The sequence below is a fragment of the Pseudorca crassidens genome, chromosome 3 (genome assembly GCF_039906515.1).
Source record: "Pseudorca crassidens isolate mPseCra1 chromosome 3, mPseCra1.hap1, whole genome shotgun sequence".
Classification (NCBI taxonomy): Eukaryota; Metazoa; Chordata; class Mammalia; order Artiodactyla; family Delphinidae; genus Pseudorca; species Pseudorca crassidens.
The window spans coordinates 104,857,818-104,881,629 of NC_090298.1; the positions used below are offsets into that span (position 1 = coordinate 104,857,818).

General features: G+C 38.0%; 1 protein-coding gene across 4 annotated transcripts in view; it reads left to right on the forward strand.

Annotated features, from left to right (window-relative positions):
* Positions 1–23,812, forward strand: part of LMNB1 (lamin B1) — a 75,004-nt gene that overhangs the window by 23,277 nt on the left and 27,915 nt on the right. For all 4 annotated transcript variants that reach the window (XM_067731611.1, XM_067731609.1, XM_067731610.1 and 1 more), the window contains 4 exons: positions 9,463–9,619; positions 10,261–10,386; positions 13,401–13,571; positions 14,990–15,115. In XM_067731611.1, the coding sequence (XP_067587712.1) occupies positions 9,463–9,619; positions 10,261–10,386; positions 13,401–13,571; positions 14,990–15,115 (580 nt within the window). The remainder of the gene's footprint in view (positions 1–9,462; positions 9,620–10,260; positions 10,387–13,400; positions 13,572–14,989; positions 15,116–23,812) is intronic.

The window sequence follows — 23,812 nt, forward strand, 5'->3', positions numbered from 1 at the left end:
TGGAGGTAGGAATAGGCAGGTCAGTAAGTGAACAAATCCAGTTAGGAAATATAGTCAAAGAAAAATGCCAATCTCTTCAGTGATACTTTCTGATAACTTTGGATTCCTGTCTAAATTACTCTTTGTTCTGGAGCATTGTCAGATGTTACTCTGTGCTTAGGTAATGTGTATTTTTCTATTCATGTGCGAATGTTTTATGATGTCAGTTTTGCAGGTTTCTGCACTTAGCTCAAGACTTCCTGCATCATTTTTTTAAAAACAAATTTATTCATTTATTTTTGACTACATTGGGACTTCGTTGCTCCGTGTGGGCTTTCTCTAGTTGCGGCGAGCGGGGGCTACTCTTCGTTGCAGTGTGCGGGCTTCTCATTGCAGTGGCTTCTCTTCTTGTGGAGCATGGGCTCTAGGCGCGTGGGCTTCAGTAGTTGTGGCATGCGGGCTCAGTAGTTGTGGCTCGTGGGCTCTAGAGTGCAGCCTCAGTAGTTGTGGAGCATGGGCTTAGTTGCTCCGCGGCATGTGGGATCTTCTCGGACCAGGGCTTGAACCCGTGTCCTGTGCGTTGGCAGGCGGATTCTTAACCACTACACCACCAGCGAAGCCCTCCTGCATCTTTTTTTTTTTTTTTTTTTTTTTTAATGATAATAAGGGTTTATTTCTCACTCCTATGTCCTATAAAGGCTCAGCTGCCACTCTGTTCCATATCTCCATACTGAAGCCAAGCTGATGGAGTAGCCTCTCCTGGGAACATTTCCTGTCATTGAGACAGAGGGAAAGAAAGATGGGAAACTATGTTCTTAGTGTCACTTCTGCCCACTTTTCATTGGCCAAGTGAGCCCATAGGTACTCTGGAGTTCAGCAGGGCAGGCTTTTATTTATTTTTTTTTTTGTAAGTATATTTATTTTTGAATTTTATTTTATTTATTTTTTTATGCAGCAGGTTCTTATTAGTTATCCATTTTACACATATTAGTATGTATATGGCAATTCCAATCTCCCAATTCATCACACCACCACCACCACCCTGCTACTTTCCCCCTTTGGTGTCCATGTTTGTTCTCTGCATCTGTGTCTTAATTTCTGCCCTGCAAACCAGTTCACCTATACCATTTTTCTAGGTTCCACATATATGCGTTAATATATGATAGTTGTTTTTCTCTTTCTGACTTACTTTACTCTGTATGACAGTCTCTTGCTCCATCCACGTCTCTACAAATGACCCAATTTCGTTCCTTTTTATGGCTGAGTAATATTCCGTTGTATACGTGTACCACATCTTCTTTATTCATTTGTCTGTCAGTGGGCATTTAGGTTGCTTCCATGTCCTGGCTATTGTAAATAGTGCTACAGTGAACATCGGGGTGCATGTGTCTTTTTGAATTATGGTTTTCTCTGGGTATATGCCCAGTAGTGGGATTGCTGGGTCATATGGTAATTCTATTTTTAGTTTTTTAAGGAACCTCCATACTGTTCTCCATAGTGGCTGTATCAATTTACATTCCGACGAACAGTGCAAGAGTGTTCCCTTCTCTCCACACCCTCTCCAGCATTTGTTGTTTATAGATTTTCTGATGATGCCCATTCTAACTGGTGTGAGGTGATACCTCATTGTAGTTTTGATTTGCATTTCTCTAATAATTAGTGATGTTGAGCATCTTTTCATGTGCTTCTTGGCCATCTGTATGTCTTCTTTGGAGAAATGTCTATTTAGGTCTTCTGCCCATTTTTGGATTGGGTTATTTGTTTTTGTAATATTGAGCTCCATGAGCTGTTTATATATTTTGGAGATTAATCGTTTGTCTGTTGATTAGTTTGCAAATATTTTCTCCCATTCTGAGGGTTGTCTTTTCATCGTAGTTTCCTTTGCTGTGCAAAAGCTTTTAAGTTTCATTAGGTCCCATTTGTTTATCTTTGTTTTTATTTCCATTACTCTAGGAGATGGATCAAAAAAGGTCTTATTGTGATTTATGTCAAAGAGGGTTCTTCCTATGTTTTCCTCTAAGAGTTTTATAGTGTCCGGTCTTACATTTAGGTCTCTAATCCAGTTTGAGTTTATTTTTGTGTATGGTGTTAGGGAGTGTTCTAATTTCATTCTTTTACATGTAGCTGTCCAGTTTTCCCAGCACCACTTATTGAAGAGACTCTTTCCTCCATTGTATATCCTTGGTTCCTTTGTCATAGATTAGTTGACCATAGGTGCATGGGTTGATCTCTGGGCTTTCTATCCTGTTTCATTGATCTATATTACTGTTTTTGTGCCAGTACCACATTGTCTTGATTACTGTAGCTTTGTAGTATAGTCTGAAGTCAGGGAGCCTGATTCTTCCAGCTCCATTTTTTCCCCTCAAGACTGCTTTGGCTCTTTGGGGTCTTGGGTGTCTCCATAAAAATTTTACGATTTTTTGTTCTAGTTCTGTGAAAACTGCCATTGGTAATTTGATAGGGATTGCATTGAATCTGTAGATTGCTTTGGGTAGTATAGTCATTTTGACAATATTGATTCTTCCAATCCAAGAACATGGTATATCTTGCCATCTGTTTGTATCATCTATAATTTCTTTCATCAGTGTCTTATAGTTTTCTGCATACAGGTCTTTTGTCTCCCTAGGTAGGTTTTTTCCTAGGTATTTTATTCTTTATGTTGCAGTGGTAAATGGGGGTGTTTCCTTAATTTCTCTTTCAGATTTTTCATCATTAGTGAATAGGAATGCAAGAGATTTCTGTGCATTAAGTTTGTATCCTGCAACTTTACCAAATTCATTGATTAGCTCTAGTAGTTTTCTGGTGACATCTTCAGGATTGTCTATGTGTAGTATCATGTCATCTGCAAACAGTGAGCTTTACTTCTTCTTTTCCAATTTGTATTCCTTTTATTTCTTTTTCTTCTCTGATTGCTGTGGCTAGGACTTCTAAAACTATGTTGAATAATAGTGGTGAGAGTGAACATCCTTGTCTTGTTCCTGATCTTAGAGGAAATGGTTTCAGTTTTTCACCATTGAGAATGATGTTTGCTGTGGGTTTGTCGTATATGGCCTTTATTATGTTGAGGTATGTTCCCCCTATGCCCACTTTCTGGAGAGTTTTTATCATAAATCGGTGTTGAATTTTGTCTAAAGCTTTTTCTGCATCTATTGAGATGATCATATGGTTTTTATTCTTCAATTTGTTAATATGGTGTATCACATTGATCGATTTGCATATGTTGAAGAATCCTTGCATCACTGTGATAAATCCCACTTGATCATGGTGTATGATACTTCTAATGTGCTGCTGGATTCTATTTGCTAGTAATTTGTTGAGGATTTTTGCATCTACATTCATCAGTGATATTGGCCTGTAGTTTTTTTTATTTGTAGTATCTTTGTCTGGTTTTGGTATCAGGGTGGTGGTGGCCTTATAGAAAGAGTTTGGGAGTGTTTCTTCCTCTGTAATTTTTTGGAAGAGTTTGAGAGGGATGGGTGTTAGCTTTTCTCTAAATATTTGGTAGAATTCACTTGTGAAGCCATCTGGTCCTGGACTTTTGTTTGTTGGAAGATTTTTAATTACTGTTTCAATTTCATTACTTGTGATTGGTCTGTTCATATTTTCTATTTCTTCCTGGTTCAGTCTTGGAAGATTATACCTTTCTAAGAATTTGTCCATTTCTTCCAGGTTGTCCATTTTATTGGCATAGAACTGCTTGTAATAGTCTCTTAGGATGCTTTGTATTTCTGCAGTGTCTGTTGTAACTTCTCCTTTTTCATTTCTAATTGTATTGATTTGAGTCCTCTCCCTCTTTTTCTTGATGAGTCTGGCTAATGGCTTATCAATTTTGTTTATCTTCTTAAGGAACCAGCTTTTAGTTTTATTGATCTTTGCTATTGCTTTCTTTGTTTCTATTTCATTTATTTCTGGTCTAATCTTTATGATTTCTTTCCTTCTGCTAACTTTGGGGTTTTGTTTGTTCCTCTTTCTCTAGCTCCTTTAGGTGTAAGGTTAGGTTGTTTATTTGAGATATTTGTTGTTTCTTGAGGTAGGATTGTATTGCTATAAACTTCCTTCTTAGAACTGCTTTTGCTGCATCCCATAGGTTTTGGATCGTCGTATTTTCATTGTCATTTGTCTCTAGGTATTTTTTGATTTCCTCTTTGATTTCTTCAGTGATCTCTTGGTTATTTAGTAATGTATTGTTTAGCCTCCATGTGTTTTTTTTTTATGTTTTTTTTTCCCTGTAATTGATTTCTAATGTCATAGCATTGTGGTCAGAAAAGATGCTTGATAAGATTTCAATTTTCTTAAATTTACTGAGGCTTGATTTGTGATCCAAGATGTGATCTATCCTGGAGAATGTTCCGTGCACACTTGAGAAGAAAGTGTAATCTTTTGTTTTTGGATGGAATGTGCTATTAATCTCAATTAAATCTATCTGGTTTATTGTGTCATTTAAAGCTTGTGTTTCCTTATTAATTTTCTGTTTGGATGATCTGTCCATTGGTATAAGTGAGGTGTTAAAGTCCCCCACTATTAATTGTGTTTCTGTCGATTTCTTCTTTTATAGTTGTTAGCAGTTGCCTTATGTATTGAGGTGTTCCTACGTTGGGTGCATATATATTTATAATTGTTATATCTTCTTGGATTGATCCCTTGATCATTATATAGTGTCCTTTGTAACATTCTTTATTTTAAAGTCTATTTTATCTGATACGAGTATTGCTACTCCAGCTTTCTTTTGATTTCCATTTGCATGGAATATCTTTCTTTTGATTTCCATTTGCATGGAATATCTTTTTCCATTCCCTCACTTTCAGTCTGTATGTGTCCCTAGGTCTCTTATGGACAGCATATATATGGGTCTTGTTTTTGTATCCATTCAGCAAGCCTGTGTCTTTTGGTTGGAGCATTTAATCCATTCATGTTTAAGGTAATTATTGATATGTATGTTCCTATTATTTTCTTAATTGTTTTGGGTTTGTTTTTGTAGGTCCTTTTCTTCTCTTGTGTTTCCCACTTAGAGAAGTTCCTTTAGCATTTGTTAGAGCTGGTTTGGTGGTGCTGAGTTCTCTTAGCTTTTGCTTGTCTGTAAAGCTTTTGATTTCTCCATCAAATCTGAATGAGATCCTTGTCGGGTAGAGTAAACTTGGTTGTAGGTTCTTCTCTTTCATCACTTTAAATATGTAATGCCACTCCTTTCTGGCTTGTAGAGTTTCTGCTGAGAAATCAGCTGTTAACCTTATGGGAGTTCCCTTGTATGTTATTTGTCGTTTTTCCCTTGCTGCTTTCAGTAATTTTTCTTTGTCTTTAATTTTTGCCAGCTTGATTGCTATGTGTCTCTGCGTGTTTCTCCTTGGGTTTATCCTGTATGGGACGCTCTGTGCCTCCTGGACTTGGGTGGCTATTTCCTTTCCCAGGTTAGGGAAGTTTTCAACTATAATCTCCAAATATTTTCTTGGGTCCTTTCTCTCTCTCTTCTCCTTCTGGGACCCCATAATGCAAATGTTTTTGTGTTTAATGTTGTCCCAGAGGTCTCAGGCTGACTTCATTTCTTTTCATTCTGTTTTCTTCATTCTGTTCTGCAGCAGTGAATTCCACCATTCTGTCTTCCAGGTCACTTATCCATTCTTCTGCTTCAGTTATTCTGCTATTGATTTCTTCTGGTGTCGTTTTCATTTCAGTTATTGTATTGTTCATCTCTGTTTGTTTCTTCTTTGATTCTTCTAGGTCTTTGTTAAACATTTCTTGCATCTTTTTGATCTTTGCCTCCATTCTTTTTCCGAGGTCCAGGATCATCATCACTATTATTATTCTGAATTCTTTTTCTGGAAGGTTGCCTATCTCCACTTCATTTAGTTGTTTTTCTGGGGTTTTATCTTGTTCCTTCATCTGATACATAGCCCTCTGCCTTCTCACCTTGTCTGTCTTTTTGTGAATATGGTTTTTGTTCCACAGGCTGCAGGATTGTAGTTCTCCTTGCTTCTGCTGTCTGCCCTCTGGTGGATGAGGCTATCTAAGAGGCTTGTGGAAGTTTCCTGATGGGAGGGACTGGTGGTGGGTAGAGCTGGCTCTTGCTCTGCTGGGCGGAGCTCAGTAAAAACTTTAATCTGCTTGTCTGCTGATTGGTGGGGCTGGGTTCCCTCCCTGTTGGTTGTTTGGCCTGTGATGACCCAACACTGGAGCCTCCTCGGACTCTTTGGTGGGGCTAGTGACGGACTCTGGGAGGGCTCACGCCAAGGAGTACTTCCCAGAACTTCTACTGCCAGTGTCCTTGTCCTCATGATGAGACACAGCCACCCCCCGCCTCTGCAGGAGACCCTCCAACACTAGCAGGTAGGTCTGGTTCAGTCTTCTGTGGGGGTCACTGCTCCTTCCCCTGGGTCCCGATGCACACACTACTTTGTGTGTGCCCTCCAAGAATGGAGTCTCTGTTTCCCCCAGTCCTGTCGAAGTCCTGCAATCAAATCCCACTAGCCTTCAAAGTCTGATTCTCTAGGAATTCCTCCTCCTGTTGCCGGACCCCCAGGTTGGGAAGCCTGACGTGAGGCTCAGAACCTTCACTCCAGTGGGTGGACTTCTGTGGTATAAGTGTTCTCCAGTTTGTGAGTCACCCACCCAGCAGTTGTGGGATTTGATTTTATTGTGATTGCACCCCTCCTACTGTCTCATTGTGGTGTCTCCTTTGTCTTTGGATGTGGGGTATCGTTTTTTGTGAGTTCCAGTGTCTTCCTGTCGATGATTTTTCAGCAGTTAGTTGTGATTCTGGTGCTCTTGCAAGAGGTAGTGGGAGCACGTCCTTCTACTCCACCATTTTGAACCAATCTACCTGCATCTTTTTTTTTTTTTTACCTGCATCATTTTTAATGAATGAAAAATAATACAACTAGAAAACTATGACATAAGTTATGTTCAAGATGTTAGCTTGCTGCTTGGCCCACGTTTGTCCTTGTTGTGCTTGTATGGCATATAAAACTTACTGATTTGTGGCTTCTTAGCAGATGGAGACTTGAGTGTAAGCAAAAATTTCTTTCATGACCCATCTAGCCTCGGAAATTGGCAAGATAATAGGGAGGACATCTAGGAATGTGAATTTTAGAGATTACAGAAGTGTCACAGTTATTTTTTCTTGTAGGAAAGGACGTGATATTTTACATCGCATAAAAAAAGCAGAGTGAGTTTTTGGGGGGAGTGTATGGGGGATTTTCATTTAACAATTACCAAAACACTCATTGTCTACAGGTTGTCTATACAGAAGATAGAAGAATAATAAGTCATGGCTGTTGCCCTCAAAGAGTTCTGTCTCTCAAGGTAGCTAAGTATATCCACAAATAGATAGGATCAGTACGGTAAGTGTAATATAAGTATGTGCCACGTGCAGAAGCAGTTTTCGACTCTCTTCCCTCAAGCCAGGGCATGTATGGGGTTAGCTTTTATTTGTAATTTTAAGCACATTTCCAACTTCTGATGTATATCTGCTTAATTTGTTCAGTAATGTAAAAGTTACAACTTTAAGAAAGAATTTATAATGGAACAGTTTATATTTTTACAGAGTAACGGTGGTATAAGTGACTGAGAACTTGACATCAGATTTCAGCTGGTACCATTGCAGGGCTAGAGGGTACCTATCACAATAAGATAATAGCATATCCTACTCATCCCCTTAGTCCACCACTCCTTGTCTTACCTGGTCTTGATTTTTGTTGAAGAAATCACCATATTCTAGCCATTTAGGTGTACTGTCCTAATTTTTGGCTTCTCGAATTTCCTACGCTCCACAAGACCATTGCGCAGTAATTTCACTTGTGCTACAACATTCTGAATTTGGAATCATGACATGTATTATTATCTATTAAGCCAATGAAATCAAACAGACAGAACATGCAGTAGCCAGTAAAATTGGTGTGAATTTTTTTTTTTTTTAAATTCAGTATCCTTCTTGGTGGGCCATTTTGGTTTCTGGGAAGCACAGGTTCATTCTCCTGCCTTGAGGTACCATGTTCAGAAGCACCGCATTATGATCTGAGACTTAAATATTAGACAGTGGTGCAGTAGAATTTTTGTAACTGTTAAGTAAGTAATTTTGAGTAAGTAGCTTTTGTAAATATTGTGCAATTCTCTATTATGGTATTTTTCCCTGTCAGCTCTGGTCATTTATATAGTGAGAGAAAGTAATAGCTCCTCTACAAGCACTGATTCTTTTCTATGGTGTTCCTAGCTTTCAGACCCAGCACTTGTATGAACTAGGCATTTTTGTTACAAAGTAGTGACTGTATGGAATTTTTTTTTCACCAACAGTCCGTCCCCCCGCACCACCTTCCTAAACAAAGTCTTCAGGGAAAGGCTGCCATCTTGTGGTTTTTAAAAATACAGGATTTAAGAAAAAAATTATTGTGATATGACTGCTGAGATTTTATGTGTGTACGTAGTTGTTGTATAATACCAAAATGAGTAAGAAATGAGTACTATTAAATCTTCTCTTCAAACTACCTTTGCTTATCCTTTGGATAGCTGTTTTCTTCATTTTATTATAATATTACAATATTTTTTAAAAGTTCTGTTAACTAAAGATTCCTCTGTTAAGCCCACTCTCACACATCAGTAGTAGAAATACTTGTCTGTAATATCAGTTTTAATTAAGAATGGCTATCAAAAATTTTTATGTTATTAAGGCTTTGCCCATATGACTAATTAATGATAATGGACTTATTTGGATTAAAAAATACTGATCTTTAAAATATAATTATTTGACAAAATGTATCCTAAGGAACCTTAATTTTATAATGTAGAATTCCATTTAATAACAAGTGATATTTAGAAGTAAAAGAAACCTTAATTTGAGTTTCATTCTTGGATAGTTAATAGTATAAACAGGAAAAATTAACTTTTCTTCAAAATACTAGGAAGCCCGTTATTTGTAGTTAAGGAAATTTTAAAATCACCTCTTATGTAAGAAATGGAAACTACTTGCAAGCTTAGGGTCAGTTAATTCTTAGGTAATGTCAAAGGAGTTTCTATATATCATCAAGTCATAAAATTATTTTTTAAAGTAACAGTTCATTTTCACTTACTTAATCTCATCGTTTATCTTGATTTATGTCTCCTGTACATCTTATTTTATAATATTCATTGTATTTAAAAATAGTAAATTTCCATTTCTTCAAAAATGTTTTAGTGAAGCATATAGATGCCTCTTTATAGAAAAAGGAGGATTTGTATTCTCCCTCAGAGACAACCAGGATCCTTGTACGTTGGGCCTATGGACATTTTAGACCTAGAGTCATTCCTAATCAGGGAAGGGAAATCATTGAAAGAGAAAGTTATTATTCACCAAAAACTCTAGATCTAGTGTTCCTGAATTGCTCCTGTAATTTTAGTAGGTTATGGCAGCCTTTATTTAAATTGCCTCTTCTTTTATTTCCCCCTTAAGCAGGGAGGGAGAAGGCTTCAAGTCAGAGGTATAATTTGATTTCTTGCACTTTTTCAAATGTCTTGCAGTTATGCTAAGAAAGAATCTGATCTTAATGGAGCCCAGATCAAGCTTCGAGAATACGAAGCCGCGCTGAATTCGAAAGATGCAGCTCTGGCTACTGCTCTTGGTGATAAAAAAAGTTTAGAGAGCGATTTGGAGGATCTGAAGGATCAGATTGCCCAGGTAAGGTAAACTCTGCTCTTGAGCCGTATTTGGCAGGTTAATTGCCCCATTTGTTTTGATTGATTGATTGTAAAATTTATTTTATGCTTTTTACGTTTAAAAATTTATTAAGTTATTTTGGTGGGTGGTTAACCTGCAAGGATAGCCTTGAACTAGCTAACATGTAAAGCACCCTCACCTCTCAGTCCTTGTGTCTGGATTATGCAGATCTTGTTGCTGCTCTCTGTCCTCTCTGTTGTGCTTATGCTCATTCTGTTTCTTGCTCTCACAGCCTATTTCATTATTGTACCAAAATGCGAGGTAAGAAGAGAGAAGGTGTCATAATGGTGCTCTGCACACAGGAAAAAATGAAAGTGGTAGCTAAAATCGTTAGTTTGAGTTTTCAAATGTAAGTCATAGGTTTCTGTTCATTCCCTGTTGCCGTTTACCAAATTTGAGAGGTGTTTTGATGTGACACTCTGTGGGTGGGACCAGCAGTTGAACCCACAGTTCTGTGATAAATGTTATCATGAGGGACTCTCATACATTAACAAATATATAGAAATTGTAATACTTGATTTGATTCAATCCGTAGGTATCTATTAAATTCATTGCTAAATGGTTGCTGTATAATTTTCATTAATTCTTTTTCCTTATATTAGTTGGAAGCCTCTTTAGCTGCTGCGAAAAAACAGTTAGCAGATGAAACTTTACTTAAAGTGGATTTGGAGAATCGCTGTCAGAGCCTTACTGAGGACTTGGAGTTTCGTAAAAACATGTATGAGGAGGTAATTATATATAATTTTATTTTTTTTAAGGAATGGAGGGATCCCAAAAGGCTTTGTTATAAGCTATACGTATGAAAAGTGGGAAGAATTTTGTAGGCAAATTATTTAAGGCACTGATGCTAAAGGACTGCGAGGAAGAAGTCAGGGTGCTATGGTAAACTTAAAAGCTTTTACTTCCACCTAACTTAAAAAGGCTTGGCTACAGCTGTTAATTACTATCAACCTCTGCATTTGTATTAGTTATATGTTTTGCCTAACAAATTACTTCAAATTAACAAATTACTTCAAAAACTTAGTAACTTAAACCACAGACTTTTATTATCTCACAGTTTCTGAAGGTCAGGGATCTGAGAGCTGCTTAACTGGATGGTTGTTTCAGGGTCTCTCATGAGGTTGTAGTCAGGCTTTCAGCCTGGGCTGCAGGAACCGGTTTGGAGTTCATTCGTAGGTTTTTGGCCAGAGGTATCAGTTCAGCATGGGCTTCTCTATAGGGCTGCTCACGATAGGACTCTTCGAGTGAGTGATGAGAGAGAGAGAGCAAGACAAGCCACATTAACTTCTATTAACTAATCCCAAAGTGATATACCCTCACTCCCCATCACACAGACCAACCAAGATGCACTATGGAAGGGGGATCACACAGCGGGTGAATACCGGGAGGTAGCAACCACTGGGGGCTGGTTACCCAGAGCACTTACAGTTATATATGTATATCTAACAGTATCATTTATAAGCCGTAACTTCTGGTTAAGCCTTGAGAGGTGAAGGTAGCAACATTTGCCAAAAAAGAAGTGTACTGTAATACAGTTGAAGAAAGGGGAATATATATTTTCTCAAAATTGAAGACGGTTGGAATTCACCCAGGTTAGAGAACATGCAGTTAAATACATAATGTTTTTAAAAGTAATGTAATTTTGAAAACGGTGACTAACAATGCTTTTAAAATAGAAATTTATTGTAGAAGTTAAATAATATTTTTTATTTGGAGAAAAAATAATATAATAAAAATCTGACCATTTTTGTGACAATATAATATTAAACTAGGTATTGTGGGGGCAAAGTGCACTCACTGGATAAACAGCCAGACTTTGGACAGTTCTTGCGTCAGTTTCCTATTTAAAAATGAAATATCAGTACCTGCTATTTTTTCTTCAAGGTGTGGTGAGGATCAAAGTGGAATATTGTGTGTGATAGCTTCTTGTAAACTACAGTGAATGCTGTCATATAGTAATAATTATTATCATTATTATTATTTTCAATAAATCTATTTGTTTATTATTTATTTTTGGTTGCATTGGGTCTTCGTTGCCGCACGCGGGCTTTCTCTAGTTGCGACGAGCGGGGGCTACTCTTTGTTGTGGTGCGCGGGCTTCTCATTGCAGTGGCTTCTCTTGTTGCCAAGCACGGGCTCTAGGCACTTGGGCTTCAGTAGTTGTGGTGCACAGGCTTAGTTGCTCTGCGGCATGTGGGATCTTCCTGGACCAGGGCTTGAACCCCGTCCCCCTGCATTGGCAGGTGGATTCTTAACCACAGCACCACCAGGGAAGTCCCTGTCATATAATTATTAACTACAGTTCTGCTTATAAATTGAAGTATCTTTATATTAAGTTGACCTACATTTTTGTTTTGTTTTGTTAAAATTGTCCGTGATCTATTATTTCTTACTTTTGACACTGTGTGTACTCCTGCATCTTTAAACCAGGAGTTGAGTATTTTTTTCTTTGTAAGTCACTGATTCTACATAAAATGTTAAGTGAAAAACGGCATCAGTAAAAAGTAATTTAGTATTTTTAGAATGTTTGGGTAGCAACTTTGAATTTTGGGGTTTTGCCTTTTTGAGAATGAATTTAAAATATTCCTCATTTCTTTCTTTTAACATGGAGAATAAAATTCTATGCAATAAATATATGTAAATTCCTTATTATGAACAGTTTAGGGGTAAGAAAGAGGAAGGAGAAAAACAGGAAGAAGAGGAAAGGAGGCAAAGGGCAAAATGATTAGTAGGCACTCAATATTTGTTGAACTAAACCTTTCATTTGCATATTTTTATGATTTAAGTATCATTCGCGTCATCATATAGATGTGAGCCTTGGGAGATTAATGGCAGAACCGGAATTTGAACCCTGGGTTTCTGATTCTATCGAGTGTATCTTCCTCTGGTTAAGAGAAAAATGAGGAAATGCAAAGAAAAACTGCATGCTGTAAGATGATACAGAAACATGTTCTTCTTATATCCCCCTCTTGTGGCCTCTTTAATTATTGCCATTAAAGACACATCTGTTGTGTTTTCAGAGCTAGAAGCTAGAATGAAAATTTTATTCTTAGACTTGTGTTCCTAGCCATTCGAGTTTGGATAGTTCCTTAAAACATAATGTGAAGGATTATGCCTATTATTTCTATTCTTTAATAGTGAATTGTCATATGTACTTGAGATAGCAACGTAATATTGTCAGTAAGATTCTGTATCAATTGATGTTGATACCTTAGCACACTACCAGCTGTTAGGATAAGTCATGTAAATTAGCTTGCTCTGTCTATTGCATCTTAGTATGCCTAAGAAAAGTTTTATTATGTATAAATCTTCTAGTTGAAGTTTTGCTGATAAGTTTCTAACTTATCTTTTAGATTTTTTTCAGAGTTGTCCTTAGTATCATCAGTACAATTTAGAAAAATAATTACGTGCTATTCAGTGTACCTAGTTATCCACAATTGCCTGGTACTTTAGTAAGTCTTCCAGCCATTCCTTGCCTTTAGAGAAATAAATAGGTATGCTACTAAAAAGAAACATAAAATTCCTAGGGCTTGAGATGCTACCATTTCTGTCATTAGTTCCAGCTCAAAAATCTTCTTACTTGAAAATGAAGGCAAAAAAGTATCTATTCACATACTTGCCCTAGGACAAAACATGAGGAGCTTGGTGTGTAATACCTCAGATGGCCTTGATGTCACTCAGACTTGTACCAGTGCAGCTATGGTAAGTAACTTGGTTTTATGTCATTCCCTGCTCCCCACAGGAGATTAATGAGACCAGAAGGAAGCATGAAACTCGCTTGGTAGAGGTGGATTCTGGGCGTCAGATTGAGTATGAGTACAAGCTGGCTCAAGCCCTTCATGAGATGAGAGAGCAACACGATGCCCAAGTCAAGCTGTACAAGGAAGAGATGGAGCAGACTTACCACGCCAAAGTGAGCAGACTCTTCCAGGGATGGCTTTACACACTTGAAGCCTTTGTTTCATAGTCTCCCTGAGAACATGACTTGATGTTTGGTTTGTTCTAGTTTTCTTAAATGAATTCCCTTAGTCTCCATGGATATAAAAAATGGATTTTTTTTTAAAGAAAGCAGTTTTTTATAAAGTAAATGTTATTAGAGATTATTCAAAGAAAGTAGGGTTATTCCACTTTTATCAAAGGTAAGGTTTTTCTCTTTGTCCAACTGATCATTCATGTCAAGTCATATTAGTTAAACTCCAGCCATCTGAAAATAGCTTCTCCTTCAGTAACAAGTACTAATCTTGTTGGACTGCATCTAGTTCTGACTTCCATGTCATCATTGTACATAGGTTGTGACCACCACACTTTGGGCTTTTTTGAACAAAGGCCAAATGGACAGTGTCTGCAGTTTCCTCTGCCACTAATTATTCATTAAAAAAAGACTATAGAAACTTCTCTCTTGTATTAGGAGACCATGCAAAAATTTATTAACTCCCTGAGTACGGGCTTTCATAGTAAATAATTTTACCCCAATGTGTTAAATGTTACATGATTTGATTAAAAAGAGTTATTAGTGGAAGACTTAGAAAATTAGGGTCATAGAGGTGTTGAAAATAATTTCCATTGCATGGCCTCAAATTGTTCATGTTGCTTTTAATCCACGTTATGAAGTAATAATTGCCTGGTGAGAGGGAGAGATCTTTTAATCCCTACGTTTAGTTGTTCCGCACTTACTCAGTGCTGGCATTGTGCTGGGCAGTGACAGAGCTTAAGTAAGGATTAGTCAGTCAAAGAGACTCTGGCCTCAAAGGGAGCCAGGGAGGAGACCTACATAAAAAACGTGCCTGAGACACATGCAGAACAGAATGCTGTGGGCATTTGGAGGAGCGGGATATTGTTTCTACCAGAGGAGCTGTTTTTTGCTTCTGAAAAGAAGTGTGTCTGTTTGGTTTGAAATAATCTCTAAATTAGTACTTTCTGCTTATTGCTTTATATTCTGTATCAGATTTGGTGGGTTAGGGGTATATGATGCTTGTTTTCCTACAAATGCCACCACAGTTAAATTGCTCCTGTCCAGTCTCCTTATTAGCAGTGTTATCTGAGACATTAGATATATAATGGATGAAATATTGAAGCACTAAATTTTGGGTAAAGACCCAGGTATATCAGCATTGTTAAGCTCCTATATTGGGAATTGAGCCGAAAAGGCAGAAAGACTTTTAAGGTAATTCATAGCACATCAGCAAACTTCATGATGCTTTTCCTGTTTCATCAACTAGTTACTGGCAGGGTTTAGGTTTGAAATGAGATGCCTTGAGATGAATCATGGTTCCTCATTTGTTTGTTCTAATTCACTAGATGAAACTGACTATGGTCTGCTTCTTTATTTAGCTTGAGAATGCCAGACTGTCGTCAGAGATGAATACATCTACTGTCAATAGTGCCAGGGAAGAACTGATGGAAAGTCGTGTGAGAATTGAGAGTCTCTCATCTCAGCTTTCTAATCTACAGAAAGAGGTAAGTAAGCATGGGAGTTGTACTTGAAGGCCACCTCCACCATGGTAGTCTACCTGCTCAGCTCTGCCTGAAATCACTTTTCAGAGAGGATAGTATTTTCCTGAATTCTGGTTTCACAGTGCTGTCCAGATTATTTTTCTATTCGTCATTTCATAAGCATCCTCTGATCAGAGACTGTTGTTCCTGACCTAATAGATTACTCAGAGCTGCCCTTGAGGGTGCAACCTACTGGCTTATTCCTTGGATTTACCCCAGGGCCCAGGTTTTCTGACCCATCCAGCAGCCTGATCTCCACATAGTGCTCTTTCCAACGTACTCTTTTTCATCACATTTAGAAACCATAATGAAGAAAAACCTGCAGAAATTCTGTGTGGGTGGTAAATGCTTTGTGTTTCTAGACAAATTTTTTCCGTGCTTAGAATACCCAATAGTTAGTATCTTGGGAAGTAGCATCAATTTGCATCTTAGTTAAGAATTTAGTGACTCATTGATTCATTGGCACGCCTAACTGTCGCATGACTGTTACTGGTTGTGTTGATGGGTGCCTGTCAGTATGTGATGGTGCACTCTGAGTGCAGCGTAAGCAGGTGTGGACACTGCCTGAAATCTGGTTTTTAGTCTAAGGGTGATGTCGATGTGCACACAAAGTACATGTACAACCATAGAAGTATGCAGAATGTTTTGATAATCTACTCACCTTAATTACTTGGAAAGTAACTTCAGCTTCTGTTTTCCTTAAGGGAGGAAATTTTGTTGTTTTAAATTTTCCACATGAATAAACTTTTTTATTCTTGATTAAGCTTTCTTTTTCCTTTGTTTTTAGTAATATCCTTTTCTGATTGTAAAACTGAAGACATTTATTGTAGGAATTTAGAAAGCAATGAGTTATATAAAACAGGGTGGTGTAAAAAAAGTTAATTAAAAAACAGAAGTTTTTACAATGCTTATCATGTGTACTTACTTTATTACTCACAACATAAATTTAAAAATTATTTTGGACCTATTTTGTCCTGATAGTATTTTGAAGTTTTCATGTAACAGTAGAGCTGGAAGGACAAGGACCTTTGAGTTCATTCAGTCTGACCACAGACCTGGGTGAGTTTAATGACCGGCCCAGAGCATGTAGGCTGATAAATGGGTTTCTTTCATAGTTCCCAGTTTTTCCCTTTACACCTCACTCTCTTCAAAGATTTTCTTTTAAGAATTTAACAATCTCACCACCTAGAGGGGTGGGATAGGGAGGGTGGGAGGGAGACGCAAGAGGGAGGAGATGTGGGGATATATGTATATGTATAGCTTATTCACTTTGTTATAAAGCAGAAACTAACACACCATTGTAAAGCAATTATACTCCAATAAAGATTAAAAAAAAAAAGAATTTGGCCTTTCAGAGAATGCCTGTGAGAATAAGTGCATTCTAGAAAAAAAAGAAAAGAATTTAACAATCTCTTTTCCATTGCACCATTTAATAGGTACCTTTCCAAAAATAGTCCTGTCTGTTTTTACTCTGAGTTGACATTTACTACTTTTATCCATCTAATAAATCGTATTCTAATTATCCCCTCTTCCTCAATTTTACAATTCCCTGTCTTTTGGGGGGTGTGGGGATGTGGCTGGTGCTTAATCCACTTGATTATGCTACGTATGGATGTTTACAGATGAAAAGACGAAGACTTGCCTGTGGTTAAACAGTGGTAGGCTCTGAAATTTGGTAGCTACGTCTTCTGACTCAGGTCCAGGGCTGTTTCCCTGTTTGCCTGGTAGCTATGTTCGCATCTTTGCAAGTTTTTTGGTTAACTTCATGTTAGTGGTTTTTAAAAAATGGCAGGCAGGGCCCTGGGGGTTTTGAGGAGCTCACTCCTTAGGAAATAGGAGAGAAGCACCTCCTTCAGCCAGAATAGTTTAAAATTTCTCTCTAAATTTCAGGGGGATGGGGAATGATCCTTTCATCTATTCATTACTGGTATCAGATTTTATGATAAATAATATATCTTAAGGGATATCTTCTTTGGTTGATAAATTTTAACCTTAAAAAATCACCAAAAAGAAAAGAACCATATATTTTTCATACTGTATATCTTAATTGTATTTGTTGTGGAGTCTTAGTTTCATCATGCTGCATGTTAGGCCATAGAACTTCCTTTTTGCTTAAGTGACTCATGTTAGTGAAGTACTTCCTTAGTTTTACTTAAAATTGACATAGCCTTTATTTTTTATTTAAAAAAATTTTTTAACATCTTTATTGGAGTATAATTGATTTACAATGGTGTGTTAGTTTCTGCTTTATAACAAAGTGAATAAGCTATACATACACATATATCCCCATATCTCCTCCCTCTTGCTTCTCCCTCCCACCCTCCCTATCCCACCCCTCTGGGTGGTCACAAAGCACCGAGCTGATCTCCCTGTGCTATGCAGCCGCTTCCCACTAGTTTTCTATTTTACATTTGGTAGTATACATAAGTCCATGCCACTCTCTCACTTTGTCCCAGCTTACCCTTCCCCCTCCCCATATCCTCAAGTCCATTCACCATGTCTGAGTCTTTGTTCCTGTCCTGCCCCTAGGTTCTTCAGAACTATTTTTTCTTTTTAGATTCCATATATGTGTTAGCATACGGTATTTGCTTTTCTCTTTCTGACTTACTTCACTCTGTATGACAGACTCTGTGTCCATCCACCTCACTACAAATAACTCAGTTTTGTTTCTTTTTATGGCTGAGTAATATTCCATTGTATATATGTGCCACATCTTCTTTATTCATTCACCTCTTGATGGACACTTAGGTTGCTTCCATGTCCTGGCTATTGTAAATACAGCTGCAATGAACATTGTGGTACCTGACTCTTTTTGAATTATGGTTTTCTCTGGGTATATGCCCAGTAGTGGCAGTGCTGGGTCATATGGTAATTCTATTTTTAGTTTTTTAAGGAACCTCCATACTGTTCTCAATAGTGGCTGTATCATTTTACATTCCACCAACAGTGCAGGAGGGTTCCCTTTTCTCCACACTCTCTCCAGCATTTATTGTTTGTAGATTTTTTGTTGATGGCCATTCTGAACAGTGTGAGATGATACCTCATTGTAGTTTTGATTTGCATTTTTCTAATGATAAGTGATGTTGAGCATCCTTTCATGTGTTTGTTGGCAATCTGTATATCTTCTTTGGAGAAATGTCTATTTAGGTCTTCTGCCCATTTTTGGATTGGGTTGTTTGTTATTTGATATTGAGTTGCGTGAGCTGATTGTAACTTTTGGAGGTTAATCCTTTGTCAGTTGCTTCATTTGCTAATATTTTCTCCCATTCTGAGGGTTGTCTTTTGGTCTTGTTTATGGTTTCCTTTGCTGTGCAAAAGCTTTGAAGTTTCATTAGGTCCCATTTGTTTATTTTTTTATTTCCATTTCTCTAGGAGGTGGGTCAAAAAGGATCTTGCTGTGATTTATGTCATAGAGTGTTCTGCCTATGTTTTCCTCTAAGAGTTTGTTAGTGTCTGGCCTTACATTTAGGTTTTAATCCATTTTGAGTTTATTTTTGTGTATGGTGTTAGGGAGTGTTCTAATTTCATTCTTTTACATGTAGCTGTTGAGTTTTCCCAGCACCACTTATCGAACAGGCTGTCTTTTCTCCTTTGTATATTCTTGCCTCCTTTATCAAAAATAAGGTGACCATAGGTGTGTCGGTTTATCTCTGGGCTTTCTATCCTGTTCCATTGATCTATATTTCTGTTTTTGTGCCAGTACCATACTGTCTTGATTACTGTAGCTTTGTTGTATAGTCTGAAGTCCAGGAGCCTGATTCCTCCAGCTCCGTTTTTCTTTCTCAAGATTGCTTTGGCTATTTGGGGTCTTTTATGTTTCCAAACAAATTGAGAAATTTTTTGTCCTAGTTCTGTGAAAAATGCCATTGGTAGTTTGATAGGGATTGCATTGAATCTGTAGATTTCTTTGGGTAGTATACTCATTTTCACAATGTTGATTCTTCCAGTCCAAGAACATGGTATATATCTCTCCATCTATTTGTATCATCTTTAACTTCTTTCATCAGTGTCTTATAATTTTCTGCATACAGGTCTTTTGTCTCCTTAGGTAGGTAAATTCCTAGGTATTTTATTCTTTTTGTTGCAGTGGTAAATGGGGGTGTTTCCTTAATTTCTCTTTCAGATTTTTCATCATTAGTGTATAGGCATGCCAGAGATTTCTGTGCATTAATTTTCTATCCTTCTACTTTACCAAATTCATTGATTAGCTCTAGTAGTTTTCTGGTAGTGTCTTTAGGATTCTTCTCTATGTATAGTATCATGTCATCTGCAAACAGTGACAGTTTTCCTTCTTCTTTTCCGATTTGGATTCCTTTTATTTCTTTTTCTTCTCTGATTGCTGTGGGTAAAACTTCCAAAACTATGTTGAATAATAGTGGTGAGAGTGGACAACCTTGTCTTGTTCCTGATCTTAGAGGAAATGCTTTCAGTTTTTCACCATTGAGAACGATGTTGGCTGTGGGTTTGTCATACATGGCCTTTATTATGTTGAGGTAAGTTCCCTCTATGCCTACTTTTTGGAGGGTTTTTATCATAAATGGGTGTCGAATTTTGTCGAAAGCTTTCTCTGCATCTATTGAGATGACCATATGGTTTTTCTCCTTCAGTTTGTTAATATGGTGTATCACATCGATTGATTTGCATATATTGAAGAATCCTTGCATTCCTGGGGTAAACCACACTTGATCAGGGTGTATGATCCTTTTAATGTGCTGTTGGATTCTGTTTGCTAGTACTTTGTTGAGGATTTTTGCATCTATGTTCATCAGTGATATTGGCCTGTAGTTTTCTTTCTTTGTGACATCTTTGTCTGGTTTTGGTATTAGGGTGAAGGTGGCCTCATAGAATGAATTTGGGAGTGTTCCTCCCTCTGCTGTATTTTGGAAGAGTTTGAGATGGATAGGTGTTAGCTCTTCTCTACATGTTTGGTAGAATTTGCCTGTGAAGCTATCTGGTCCTGGGCTTTTGTTTGTTGGAAGATTGTAAATCGCAGTCTCAATTTCAGTGCCTGTGATTGGTCTATTTAAATTTTTCTATTTCTTCCTGGTTCAGTCTCGGAAGGTTGTGCTTTTCTAAGAATTTGTCCATTTCTTCCAGGTTGTCCATTTTATTGGCATATAGTTGCTTGTAGTAATCTCTCATGATCTTTTGTATTTCTGCAGTGTCAGTTGTTACTTCTCCTTTTTCATTTCTAATTGTATTGATTTGAGTCTTCTCCCTATTTTTCTTCACGAGTCTGACTAATGATTTATCAATTTTGTTTATCTTCTCAAAGAACCAGCTTTAGTTTTATTGATCTTTGCTATTGTGTCCTTCATTTCTTTTTCATTTATTTCTGATCTGATCTTTATGATTTCTTTCCTTCTAACTTTGGTGTTTTTTTGTTCTTCTTTCTCTAATTGCTTTAGGTGTAAGGTTAGGTTGTGTATTTGAGATGTTTGTTGTTTCTTGACGTAGGATTGTATTGCTGTAAACTTCCCTCTTAGAACTGCTTTTGCTGCATCCCATAGGTTTTGGGTCGTTGTGTTTTCATTGTCATTCGTTTATAGGTATTTTTTGATTTCCTCTTTGATTTCTTCAGTGATCTCTTGGTTAGGTAGTAGTGTATTGTTTAGCCTCCATGTGTTTGTATTTTTTACAGATTTTTTTCCTGTAATTGTTATCTAGTCTCATAACGTTGTGGTCGGAAAAGATACTTGATTTCAATTTTCTTAAATTTACCAAGGCTTGATTTGTGACCCAAGATATGATATATCCTGGAGAATGTTCCGTGGACACTTGAGAAGAAAATACATTCTGTTGTTTTTGGATGGCATGTCCTATAAATATCAGTTAAGTCCATCTTGTTTAACGTATCATTTAAAGCTTGTGTTTCCTTATTTATTTTCATTTTGGATGATCTGTCCATTGGTGAAAGTGGGGTGTTGATGTCCCCTACTATGATGGTGTTATTGTCGATTTCCCCTTTTATGACTGTTAGCATTTGCCTTATGTACTGAGGTGCTCCTATGTTGAGTGCATAAATATTTACAATTGTTATATCTTCTTCTTGGATCTATCCCTTGATCATTATGTAGTGTCCTTCTTTGTCTCTTTTTAAAGTCTAATTTGTCTGATATGGGAATTGCTACTCCAGCTTTCTTTTGATTTCCATTTGCATGGAATATCTTTTTCCATCCCCTCACTTTCAGTCTGCATGCGTCACTAGGTCTGAAGTGCGTCTCTTGTAGACAGCGTATATACAGCTCTTGGTTTTGTATCCGTTCAGCTAGTCTATGTCTTTTGGTTGGAGCTGTTTTTTTTTTTTTTGGCGGTACACAGGCCTCTCACTGTTGTGGCCGCTCCCGTTGAGGCTCCGGACGCGCAGGCTCAGTGGCCATGGCTCACGGGCCTAGCCGCTCCGTGGCATGTGGGATCTTCCCGGACCGGGGCATGAACCCGTGTCCCCTGCATCGGCAGGCGGACTCTGAATCACTGTGCCACCAGGGAAGCCCTGGTTGGAGCATTTAATCCATTTACATTTAAGGTAATTATTGATATGTATGTTCCTATTACCATTTTCTTAATAGTTTTGGGTTTGTTATTGTAGGTCATTTCCTTCTCTTGTATTTCCTGCCTAGAGTAGTTCCTTTAGCATTTGCTGTAAAGCTGGTTTGGTGGTGCTGAATTCTCTTAGCTTTTGCTTGTCTGTAAAGATTTTAATTTCTCTGTCGAATCTGAATGAGATCCTTGCTGGGTAGAGTAATCTTGGTTGTAGTTTTTTCCCTTTCATCTCTTTAAATATGTCCTGCCACTCCCTTCTGGCTTGCAGAGTTTCTGCTGAAAGATCAGCTGTTAACCTTATGGGGATTCCCTTGTATGTTATTTGTTGCTTTCCCCTTGCTGCTTTTAATATGTTTTCTTGGTATTTAATTTTTGATAATTTGATTAATATGTGTCTTGGCGTGTTTCTCCTTGGATTTATCCTGTATGGGACTCTCTGCACTTCCTGGACTTGATTCACTATTTCCTTTCCCATATTAGGGAAGTTTTCAACTATAATCTCTTCAAATATTTTCTCAGTCCCTTTCTTTTTCTCTTCTTACTGGGACCCCTGTAATTCGTGTGTTGGTGCGTTTAATGTTGTCCCAGAGGTCTCTAAGACCATCTTCAATTCTTTTCATTCTTTTTTCTTTATTCTGCTCTGCGGTAGTTATTTCCACTATTTTATCTTCCAGGTCCCTTATCCGTTCTTCTGCCTCAGTTATTCTGCTATTGATTCCTTTTAGAGAACTTTTAATTTCATTTATTGTGTTGTTCATCATTGTTTGTTTTGCTCTTTAGTTTTTCTAGGTCTTTGTTAAACATTTTTTGTGTTTTCTCCATTCTATTTCTAAGATTTTGGATCATCTTTACTATCATTCGTCTGAATTCTTTTTCAGGTAGACTGCCTGTTTCCTCTTCATTTGTTTGGTCTGGTGGGTTTTCACCTTGCTCCTTCATCTGCTGCATTATTTCTCTGTCTTCTCATTTTGCTTAACTCACTGTGTTTGGGCTCTCCTTTTCACAGGCTGCAGGCTCATAGTTCCCGTTGTTTTTGGTGTCTGCTCCCAGTGGCTAAAGTTGGTTCAGTGGGTTGTGTAGGCTTCCTGGTGGAGGAGATTAGTGCCTGTATTCTGGTGGATGAGGCTGGATTTTGTCTTTCTGGTGGGCAGGACCATATCCAGTGGTGTGTTTTGGGGTGTCTGTGAACTTCTGATTTTAGGCAGCCTCTCTGCTAATGGGTGGGGTTGTGTTCCTGTCTTGCTAGTTGTTTGGCTTAGGGTGTCCATCACTGGAGCTTGCTGGTCGTTGAGTGGAGCTGGGTCTTAGCGTTGAGATGGTGATCTCTGGGAGAGCTTTTGCTGTTTGATATTATGTGGAGCCGGGAGGTCTTTGGTGGACCAATGTCCTGAACTTGGCTCTCCCACCTTAGAGGCAAAGGCCTGACACCTGGCTGGGGCACCAAGACCCTGTCAGCCATATGGCTCAGAGGGAAAGAGAGAAAAAAGGAAAGAAAGAGAAAGTGGCAGGGGGGGGTGGTGGTGGTGGTGTGACGAACTGGGAGATTGGGATTGACATATATACACTAATATGTATAAAATGGATAACTAAGAAGAACCTGCTGTATAAAAATAAAATAAAATAAAATTCAAAAAAAGAAAGAAAAGGGCTTCCCTGGTGGCGCAGTGGTTGAGAGTCTGCCTGCCGATGCAGGGGACACGGGTTCGTGCCCCGGTCCGGGAAGATCCCACATGCCGCGGAGCGGCTGGGCCCGTGGGCCATGGCCGCTGAGCCTGCGCGTCCGGAGCCTGTGCTCTGCAATGGGAGAGGCCACAACAGTGAGAGGCCTGCGTACTGCAAAAAAAAAATGCTGACTTAGAAAATATTTTTTAAGATATATATATATATATATATATGATAGTGTTTTTATGTTTTGGAATTAGGAGTTTCATACATTGCTTATAGCATTTCTTTCATTTCTATCTAGATGTTTGACTTTGGCCAAATTAATTGATTGGTCAGAGACTGTTTGAGTGGCAAAAGAGTCTACAGTGGCACTTTGAGATTACCTCTACTTTTTGTTTTTCTAACACCTGAACTCTGGAAACTTCTGTTGCAGCTAGATCATAATAAACTGGT